Genomic DNA, 10,947 nt, shown 5'->3' with positions numbered 1-10,947 from the left:
TGAAGGTTACTAATATCATTTTTATATATATAGATTTTTTTGTTTTTTTAACTGAAACAACTTTTACAAAATCCGTGACTATCTGGAAGTGTATTTTGACATTTACACACAAAACACAAACATATTTTACAAAAAAGACATACTGGTACATTTCTTTAAAAAGCAAAACAAAAGAAAAAAAAAACATTTCATGAATAATTCTCTCAGCCAAAACTACACAAATTGCCCTGCTAAAAGTTAAAAGCGCTTTAAATTTAAATTACAAAGTTGAAGGGAAGACCTTAAAATGTCAAATCTTTAAAAATGTTTCTCTCTGTTTGTGGTAGAAAAAATAGCATCTGTGACGCTTCAGGAGAAAAACAAAAAATCGGCCATTCGATAGACTGACACGTTGGGTTAGGTTAGCATAGCATAGCTTAGCTTGTTTCGTCGCCTCGCTTTCAGTGAAGTTGCTTTTTTTGAATAGCAAATATATATATATTTTTTAAACGTAGCAGTGACAAGCTAGGCAGGCGGCAAAGCTAACATGGTCATGTACAAAACATGATTGCTTTATGGATTTTGTGTGTAAAAAAAAAAAAAAGGCATTGAAAAGCACCGAGTACAGGTTTAGAAAAAACAACAACACGGTTTTAGCAGACAAATGTTTGGACGTACAAAGTACACGTGTGAAGATGCAACCGTGTGCATTCTGGGTAAGCAATGCGTGAATGCAGTCACGTGAACTGGTGTATATGGAGCCCCACACGTGACATTTGGGAAGTGGAATTGAAACCATGTCGACAAGATCGCTCAAACGTGTGCACAAAATACTCATTTGTGGCCAAATTGAACTGGTGAAAGTCAAGGCAGCACTCGGTCAGTCATTTGCTTAGCCAGATGTCCAGGTTGGTCAAGGGATTGATATCAAATCCACAAATTTGCATATTATTGAAACGATTGGTTCCCAAGTCATGTCTGGGGCAAAGAACGGCGTCAAGACACGTTCCCGGGAACCAATGTCAGGCTGAGGAAATGAAATACTTTGCCGCCCTTTTTTCTTGTTCTCGCTTCCGGGGAGGGAGGAAGAAAAATACTGATGTTCCCTCCGTTTGGGAAGAATAGAAAAAGTCATTCAAATAAAAAAAAAAAAAAGGAGTCCCGAGTGGTCCTGACGGTGGAAGTGCTTCCTCCCCCCGGCGGGCTACTCCATGATGGCTCTGTAGATGACGGGCTCGATGTAGTCGCCGCGGTAGCGCGAGTTGATGACCCGCTGCCTCTTGGACTCGCGGATGATCTCCTTGCCCTCGAAGATGCCGTCGAAGCGCATGTCCGACGCTTTGGACTGCACACAAACACGGCGGCAAAAGTACACATCACGTCACTGGACGGCAAACGCCTGCCTGTCGCAATTCACAATTTGACCATTTGACTTGAAAGGGTTGAAGGCGAGTAGCTTGCTCTGTTGCTTCTCCACAACAAAAAACAAATCGTTTTCAGACGACAAAAATTAAGTCATCGTTGCCGGCAAATTCGACCAGTTGCTGCATTTTCCTACGGCAGGCCAGAGTGGTAAAAGTAATCCTTTGGCGCCATCCGGTGTGCTCTTGTTTAATGCGGGCGGGCGCTCACCAGCCTGGACTTGACCCTCTTGGGCAGCTCCTCGTCCAGCGAGTAGACGTCGTCTCGCTTGGCCGTCAGCTGCGAGCCGTCCTCAAACTCCACCTGCGCGCACACGCCGCCGCCGCCGCCACGTTTACGTCACGTGCACAAATGATTCATTGGCATGAAAAGGGGTCGGGACGGGTGACACAATCCACGGCTCGGTTTTATTTCCTACCAGGTACATCTGGACCACGCGGGACGCCACAAACTTGGCGCCGTACACCAGGCCGTCCGTCCAGCGCACCTGCACCACGTCCCCCTGGGGGGGCGGACCCAGCTGGGCGCAGTCTCGGCTCTGCCGGGTCACACGGCGCGCGTTGATGCTTGTCCCGGCACTCAAGTGTGTATGTGTGTGTGTGTGCAAGGAAAAGGAAAACCCACCACGATGTCCTCAGGGAAGAGGTTGTCGCTGAAGGAGCCGTCGTCAAAGTTGACCTGGTAGAAGGTTTCCTTGGACAGCTGCACCACGTCGCACTGGTAGTAGCGTCCGTTCTTGTGCTTGCAGATCACCTTCTGGCCCACCGTCAGCTCCTGCATGGCGGCTTTGTTGCGCTGACGCACGGCGAGACAAAACGCGCCTGCTCAAATGCACCACACAGCCACTACTTGCCAGAAATTCCTGCTCTTGACGCTTTTTCCCTAAAATATGCAGCCCCATTTTGTCTTCAAAATAGAACATGATTGTTCGCTAATAGCTAGACTATCAGGAAAAAGTAATATTACATCTTTTTTCCAAATGATAGCCTATACAACTTTTTTTCTTGAGAAAATACGACAAAAAAAAAAAAGATTTTATTCTACCAAATGTTTTTTTCTTGACGAAACTAAACTATAACTACGCACAAGTATTATGCATCTTTTTCTTGAAAATGTACAACTTCTTGAAAAAAAAAAAAAAAAAACTACACATATTTAAAAAAAATATGATTTTATTCTCATTATATTCAGACTTTATTTGATCTCGGAAAATTATTCTCAAGAATACACATCTTAAAAAAACTAAACAAAAGCATTTTATCCATGCAAATGTACCACTACTGTATTTTAAAAAAAACAAATACTGACGCGTTCTTCTGATTTATTTACAGTATCTCGAAAAAAACATGACTATTTAATTTAGTTAAACATTTAATTACTTTCTTTGAAAAAAAAAAAAATACGACTGAATTCTCCTCATATTCTTTTTTTTTTTTTTGACTCCAGAACAGGGGGCGGCAACCTTTCACACTCAAAGAGCCAGATCGACCCGGTTTCCACGGAAAAGAAACACCGCGAGCCGCAAACACTTTTTGACATCTGAAAAGAAGACGTTAGCATATTCATCGCTAACTGCGTCTATAAAGTCCATATTAAAATGAAACGGAAGTTGGACTACTCAAGAACATCTTATTCTAGAAAATAGACTATTAGAACGTTTTTTTGTTGAAAAATGCAGCCGTTTCCCGAAAAAAAAAACAATACAACTTCATTGTTATTGTCATTCAGACTTTTTTTTCCTGTAAAAATATGACAAATATACAACTTTTTTTTCCCGTCTTATAGTCACTTATGTGTATTTTCCTTTTCCCGGAAGAGCAAAGTGTTGGTAACATCCAGCAAAGACCAACTTCCAAAAGTAGCGCGGGCGGGGGCGCTCACCTGTATGTGCGCGGGTCCTTTGTGTCGACAACACGTGACGTGCACGACGAAGGGCCAGTCGTCGGGCTGCATGAGCACGCCGGCGGCCTGCGCGCACGTCGGGTGGTAGGCGGTGGGGCAGCGCCCGTGCGAACACTGCACACAGCAGCCCGACGCCTTCTTCATGCGCTTCTTGCAGTAGTAACACTTCTGCAAACACAGCACGCGGCAGGCAAACAACTCATTCATACGCCGCACAGGACCAAACATCACTCGCCTCTTTTTTTTTTTTTTTTTGGCTTTGCTGTGTTGCAAACCAAATTCCGCTTGGCGCATCTGAAGTTTGTTTTGAACTCAAATTTTGGCTGAAGTGGAATAAAAACATTTTTTTTTTTTAAGTATACACACACCCCATCCATCACAGGGGTTTACATTCCAGATGCTACGGAAACACTCTTGAGGTATGTTTTTACAGCATTTAAGGCACTTAAGTTTCTTTCCAAACATATATGGAGGGAGAGAGTAAGAGCGATGGACGAAGCACAAATATTGTACAATATAACGATCCCTCGATGTGTTTACAGTAAAAAAAAATTGTTTTAAATCATCTTTTTCCAGACTAACAAACTTGCCGTCTTAAAAAATAAAATCAACCTAACGGCCGTTGCTTTCTGTAGGCATAAAAAGCAGGATTGAACCGGATTTCCCATCTTCAGCAAAAACTCGGCTGATCTTGAAAATGACCAACTTCCTGCTTTCATTCTTTCAAATTTAGTGTCAGACAAATGGTGTGACGACATCAAGTGGTTCACAGTATAATTACACCCAAAAATAAACTGGAGGCAGAACAGAACAAAATTGGTTATAAACTGTACCAAAAAAACCCCCAAAAAACAGCAACTGCGATGGAGGGGGGATTACTCTAATGTTTGATGCACTTATTTTCTCTTCATTACAAACGTGCAAAAAAATGTTTTTAGGGGACTGGAATGGATTATTGGCATTTCCTCATCATCTCAAAAGCAAAAATTATAAGACGGGTCACGTAACAAATTCAACTTAGCGTACCACGGCGCAATATTTTTTTTTCTGGGTTCACTCACTCACCAGTTTGAATCTCTGCAGGGGGATGCCGCTCAGATCGACGGGACTTCTCTCCGCGATGTTGACGAAGCGAGCCTCCAGCACGGCCACGGCGCACAGGACGTGCACCCACCTGCCGCCGTTGGCACGTTAGGCCAACGCGTCCACTTTTGAACAGACAAAAAAAAAAAAAAAAAATGCACAAAAAGAAAAACCTACTTGTTGTTGTTGGCCTTCTGCAGCGCGCCGCCCCGCAGACAGCACAAGCAGCAGTTCTGGAATGCAAAGAAAAAAAAACCAAAAACATTTCAAAGCATCAATCTATCTAGCTAGCATCCACATACATCTATGGAAGCGTTTTGTGTGCTAGTTGTTTATATGCCGGGCGGTGAAGAATAATCATAAATAAAAAGTAACATCCTCAAGCTGTTTTGTTTGTTGGAGGTGTGCACACATTCTGGACTTCTCTTGGGAAAAAAACATGACTATTGTCATCTAGGGACTTTTTAAAAAAATTTTATTTTAAAAAACAGATTATTCTTGTAAAATTATGATTTAAAAAAAAAAAGTGTTAGTTTTAAAGAAAGATTAAAAAATAAAAAAATGTTTATTTTGGTAAACGTATAACTTTTTTTTTTCCTCACGCTAATATAACGTAATTTATAATGAGATGAATTCAGTCTCGCAAAATTTTTTCTCTAAAATATAAAATCTTTTCCTTGAAAAAAAAAAAGGTATTTATGAATTTATTTATGAGGGTGATTTATTTCAATTAGAAAAAAAGATGACTTTTTAATCTTTGTCCTGACCTCCGTCATGGCGTTGGCTTTGCAGCGGGCGCACTTCCACTCCTTGCTGACGCTGGCGGGATCGACGCCGTAACAGCCTGGAGGCGACAGAAAAATGGAAAGAGGTGAGCGGGCGGCATTCGGGAGCGTCCGGACGACGGCGGCGGCGGCGGCGCGACTGACTTGCGTGAACGCGGACGCTGCAGTGCGAGCAGCTGAGCAGGAGGCTGGTGCCGTCTTCCTCCAGACGCGGCGTCGCCGGCGGCTCCTCGCACTCCGAGTCTTCCTCGGTGGTGGTGGCGAAGCACGTCTCCGGGATCAGCGGCTTGCTGCGCATGTACCCGCCCGCCGCCGTGACGGGCGCGTTGGCGCCGCTCACGCCCTCCGTCTGGAAACGGGAAAACTTCCATCTTTAAAAAAAAACACACTTTTTATTGAAGGAATGCACTTTTTTTGGGGGGGTTGAAAATAAGAAAAAAAATATCTACAATTAAAAAAATGCACTTTGAAAAAAAGAAACTATTCCTCTAATCTCCTGATATTGCAAGATTTTATTTCAAGATAAAATCCAATAGAGAGAGAAAGCCCGGCGGCGCCTGGGTGGGATGTCGGCGCGGACGATGAGGACGCGGTGGCGCCGTACCTGCTGGTAGGCCACGAAGAGCGAGCAGACGGAGCAGTAGGGCGGCTTGGAACCCGCCCTCCGGTTGTACTCGCGCTCCTTCTTCATGTTAGGGGGTCGACTCTGCCACAGGTGGGCCAGCGCTTTGGCCCATCCCTCGCCCTCCAGGCCGCCCTCCTCCACGGGGGAAGCCTCCTCCGGAGCTTCTGACGCACGCGAGAGCACATGTGAGTGACGGAACGCGGAGGCAAAACGTCGGCGGGCGCACCTTCATCTGCGAGGCCGTCCTTGATGAGCGGGTGGTGCCCGGGCAGCTGGCCCAGATCGTTGTGCCCCGCGGTGCCTCGAGACTCTTCTGCCCCCTGCTGGTCACAAGCCGTACGGTCATTTGACGCGCCTTTCACAGCCCCAGAACAAGTTTGCACTTTCCCGGCTTTTTTTTGTTGTTGTTTTTTTTTGCCTCCATTTGACACTGGAAGCCGGAACATTCACGGGTCGGCTTCAACCCGAAAGATGCGTCGCGTGGTCAAGACTCACTTTGTTGACGTTTTTGTGGCCGTCGGCGCCGTCGGCGCCGTCGTCGTCTTCGTCTTTGGCCGGCGCCTCTTCCTCGGCGTAATCTCCTTTGGCGTAACTGTGCACGTGCAGGACATCGGCGGGGCTTAGCGTCCTCTGGAACGCTTTGCGTGCCGACGCGCAGCCCGGCTCGGGATGGCCGCCGCCCGCCTCCGCCGAGTGCGCCTCCGCCAGCTGGCCTTCCGCAGGCTCGGGCGCGTGGTTTGTGGCGGCCTCAGCCTCCTCCTCCTCCTCCCTTGATGCACTTTCTTGTCTGTCAGGCTTTTCTTCTTCTTCTTCTTCAGCCTCCACCTCTCCGATTTCTTCTTTCTTCTCAGACTTGGACTCCAACTTGACTGTCTGGTCTGGAGAAAAGGAAAAAAAAATTACACTTACCCTGCATTCAACAAGCATCAAAGCTTTTTCTTTGGCTTTTTATAAACCTTTTTTTCGATGCTTTGGAAAAAAGCATGTAATTGAATATTTCCTTAGATTACAAAAATGTAACTTTTAAAGAACAATTTAAGTTGAAAAAAGAATCAATTCATAAAATTATAATAAACACATAAAAAGAATAATTTATAAAACTTAATGTAAAAAAAAAAAAAAAGTTTACTTTTTTTTAAATGTTAAGAGATTTTTTTTTCTAAATATTATCAAACGAAGTCAACTCAACTTTATTAATAGAGCACATGAAAATATTGATTTTTCCTTTGGCTTTTTTTCAACCCTTTTCCAATGAAAGTGTTCATACGTTGAAAGTTGAAAAAAAAATCTGCGGAACAATCGTACATTTTTTAAATCTAAAAATAATTGTAATTAATTTCATGATTCTGTCTTTTCTGATTAAAAAAAGTGTTCATTTAATTTTATCAAACTGAAAAAATACATTTAAAAAAAAATCTGTATTTTGGATTACTAATCAAATAGAAAATGTCCTGATCCTTTTCTTTGCAACACCTCCAAGTTCCAAATGACGTATGTCCTGTAAGCTGTGGCGCACGTTACCGTGCGCGTCTGTCTCGACTCGGCCGGGAGCCTCCATCGTGGCCTTCTTTGGCTCCGCCTCCTCTCGGGCCGACTCGCCTTCGACGTCCTCGGTGGTGTCGAGCGGTCGCTTGGCGGCTGTCTGAGCTTTGGCGCTGAGGCGCGGAGACGTCCGTCACAAGACGTTGGTCGCGCCTCCCCTCCGCGTACGAGCTTACCTGGCGGCCGGGCGCTCGCCGGCGTCCTCGTCGGGAGGCGGGCCTTCCTTCCCGAAGATGGCGGCCTCCGGCGTGGGCTTGGCGTGGTCAATGGGAGCGCTGTCCTTGCCCGCCTTCCAAAGCTTGTAGCGCTCCGGCTGGAACTTGCGCACGAACACATCCATGGAGATCTTCACCATGTCCTGCCGGCACGAGCACTGACAAGTGGCGGCGCAAAATATGAATTGTTAAATCATTCCAAATGAAAATTAAATTCATGGCATTTTAAGTTGAACAAAATCAATGACTTTGTGAAATGTTAAGAACGCTCTTTATTTTTCACCGTTTTCAAATAAAAAAGAATTTGATCAATTGTAAGTAAGCGGGCATACCAGCGTGGCTTGTTTGCCGTAGTCGATCCAGCGGCGCATGGCAAAGTTGGTGGACTCTGCGCAGTTGAAGCCGTGGTTGAATCCGGCGTGGTAGCTGAACGGGAAGGTGACAACGAAGTGGCCCGCCTCCTGCGTCACCTGCGCCAATTCACGCCCAACGTGAGCAATCGCAGGCTGAGCGACGGAGCGTAGCGGAGGGACTCCCGAAAGGCCAAAGCGGGCGTCACCTTCTCAAAGGGAATCCCGTACTTCTTGAGGATGGACGGCGAGATCAAGGTCATCTTGTGGCGCAAGAAGGCCTCGCAGCTTTGAGCGTTGCCAGGAAAGAAACCTGGGCGCAAACGCGTCACGGTAATCACTTTCGCTTTCACAAAACAATGAAGAAAAAAAAAAAAAAAAAAAAAGTCCATACCCTTGGCAAGGCGCTCCAATCTCCTCCCATGTTCCGGCGGGACGGCGTACCTGTTTAGAATATGAACAACACACACAATACAACACAACTTTATTTATATAGCACTTTACATTAGAATAACAAAAAAGCAATAATAAAAAAAAGAAAAAAAAAAAGTGAAAGCAACCAATTTGTGAGCCAACAGTGAGAGTTTTGCTGCCGTACCAGGACTTGGGCTCTCCAAAGTGCAAGTAGTTGATGCTGTATAGGTCCATGTCCTCCGTGTGCCAGGCAAAGGCAGCCTTCCACATGCCAAAGTAAAGATAAGGCGTGTTGACTCCTTTAATCTTCACGCCGCTCTCGTGCTCCACCGTGTCCAAGATGGTGTCCAGGCGGCCGATGTTCCACTCGCTCACGTCCTGCGCGCCAACAAATCGCTCAGCGAGGCCGCGGGCCCGTCCGGCCCGCCGTCCGGACTCCCCCCCCCCCCCCCCCCCCCCCCAGGCTACTCACCGGGTCGTAGAGACTCCCGCTGACGTCGGCGCCGTAAAGCGGCGGATTGAACGTCAGATTCTTCCAGAACTTGCGCTCCAGCTCGTCAGAGTCCACATAGCGCGGATGACAGAACCTGAAACATGTCAAGACATCCAATCATGTATGTCAGTGTTTTAAGTGTTATGTATATACAAATGCTGCTGACTAGTGCCGCTGCTTGAAAAGATTTATCTGTTTATTCATTCAATTGTTGGTTTTCTGAGGGGGGACCCAAGCCCAGTTTTTCGTGGAAAAAGCTTACTGGTGGTTTATCCCAGTTTTTTTTCAAGATTTTTCTTTGTGTCATGTCAATAATTTATATTTAAATGTTTTTTTTCCAACTTTGTCCTGTTTTAGCCCCACCCCACCCCAAAAAAAAAGTTTTTACAGTGTATAAATACTACTTAATAAAACCTTATTCTACTCTAGTTTGCTGTATGTGAAACTTACTTGTCCAAGTTGGAGGTCTTGCGGAACTCTTGCACGGTCATGGGCTTCTTCTGGATGTTGTACTGCGTGAAGAGGCCCGACTGGCCCGTCACCACCTGCTGGATGGGAGCGGGAATGACCAGCTCGTCCATGTCGTCGTACGTCTTCCGCGGCCTCCAGCCTTTGGGCGGGATCACCTGCGCCGGGAAACGTGTCAGCGGGACGTTTGGCCGACGAGGCCGCAGAGCCGCTCCACAAACCTTCGCCATCCCGGCTCGGTGCGCTCCCTGAGACTCCATGTAGGCCACGTAGCGGGGGAAGTCTCGGAAGTCCTCCATAGTTGGCGTGAAGGTCATGATCCTGCACGGGGCCGCGCTCTGGGCGGCCGAGTCTCCGCTCATCCTGAGATGTTTTCTTTCTGCTGAAAGCTGGAGAATACACCACTTGCAAGTTTTGCCAAAAACGAGGCTGTCGAATGGCAGATTTTCCTTTTGCTTTGACTTGTGAGCAAAAGACCATAAAATTGGTACTGATATCTACTTTGGAGGAAATCACAACATCAACAGTGTCTCTCTTTTACGGGAAATAAAGGATGAGGACAAGTGCAACTGATCAGTTTATGATTATGCAATAATAAAAAAAACCAATCGCATTAAGTGAGGGACTGATCAAATTAGTTCAGTGTGCTGTTTTTAACCTCAAAATGTATTTTCTTTTCCCTTGACCCACTCTAGACAACTTTTTTTTAAGCAAAAATCGGGAGTATTGCGGACAGAAGCTAAAGAACGCTAACGTCTAAAAGTACCGCCGATAAAGGGAATAACAAACAAAGAATAAATTTGGTATCGCTAAAGTGCCGCTATCATACTAACAAACCGTCCAATCGCAAACGAGCCCGCCTACTTGAGCCGGCCAATTAAAGTCACGCCGGCCTACGATTGGCTGAAGGGCGTGTCTGTCACCGACTGTGGCCCAGTGACAGCAAAGCTCCTCGGAAAAATATTTTGCTAGCTACACATGCTAACAGTTAAGGACAGCCCGCTTCGCGTTGTGAGGATAAAATCAACTCGGAAGTCAAAAGAGACCAAGAATACTTTGACAAAGTGTGCGTTAAACGCTCGTCCGCGTGAAAAAAGTTCAACACTTAAACGGGAAGAGTGGCGGTGTGAGCGCACTCAAGTGACAGCTGCCCTCGATTAGCAAGTTAGCACAACTAGCAAACAGCTTGTTGCTTGCAGTCTCTCTACGTTGCAAAACTTGCTTTCGATCACACTTTTACGTGCGCAAACCTTACGCAAAAGCGTCCAAAATAACTTACGTGTGAAGCAACGCGCACGTGTCGCTCGGCCTCGGAAGCCGCGAGTTAGCGGAGTAGAAAGAGAGACGCGAAGTCCTGGTAGAAAAGACGGTCCTCCATTACGGCGGTGACGCATGCTCAGTGTGCGTTTGTTTACATGGGGCCAGGAGGAGGGGCTTCCGGGACTGACAACCAATTAGAAGGCTGCAGTTTTGTTTTGTTTTTTAAGACAGATAACGTGATTGTTTTACGCACACAAAACTAATCAAATTAGTATGATCAAGTAAACTAAATTACGTATGTGCATATTTATGTGCACGTGTATGTATAATACTTGTTATTAACGTTCCTCTATTAACTATTGTAGGTTCTTGTTCATTTTTTAGTGCTGTATTTGTCTTGTGTATTGAA

The 10,947-nt window shown here is 45.7% G+C and overlaps 1 protein-coding gene across 4 annotated transcripts; it reads right to left on the bottom strand.

Moving 5' to 3' along the window:
• On the bottom strand, positions 1-10,676 carry kdm4aa (lysine (K)-specific demethylase 4A, genome duplicate a). 4 transcript variants are annotated; one of them, XM_086046568.1, is made up of 22 exons: positions 10,558-10,676; positions 9,500-9,667; positions 9,261-9,436; positions 8,790-8,904; positions 8,502-8,695; positions 8,298-8,347; positions 8,113-8,216; positions 7,886-8,023; positions 7,515-7,711; positions 7,318-7,451; positions 6,292-6,674; positions 6,023-6,119; positions 5,776-5,960; positions 5,316-5,520; positions 5,154-5,230; positions 4,564-4,619; positions 4,369-4,477; positions 3,283-3,471; positions 2,026-2,196; positions 1,820-1,939; positions 1,612-1,704; positions 1-1,324 (listed from the first exon to the last, which is right to left on the bottom strand). In XM_086046568.1, exons 2-22 carry the CDS (start codon positions 9,638-9,640, stop codon positions 1,184-1,186), a joined length of 3,075 nt encoding a protein of 1,024 aa, XP_085902694.1. In that variant the 5' UTR covers positions 9,641-9,667; positions 10,558-10,676; the 3' UTR covers positions 1-1,183. The 4 variants fall into 4 exon arrangements, with proteins under 4 accessions (XP_085902694.1, XP_085902696.1, XP_085902695.1 ...); XM_086046570.1 differs by having other exon boundaries at positions 5,776-5,957; XM_086046569.1 differs by having other exon boundaries at positions 6,023-6,116.
• Positions 10,677-10,947: the final 271 nt, after the last annotated feature.

Source organism: Filicampus tigris, chromosome 12 (genome assembly GCF_054856515.1).
Source record: "Filicampus tigris isolate MCC_2025a chromosome 12, RoL_Ftig_1.0, whole genome shotgun sequence".
In the NCBI taxonomy this organism is placed as follows: Eukaryota; Metazoa; Chordata; class Actinopteri; order Syngnathiformes; family Syngnathidae; genus Filicampus; species Filicampus tigris.
The sequence above is the reverse complement of the archived record's forward strand: the minus strand, read 5'-3'. Positions and strand labels throughout refer to the sequence as shown.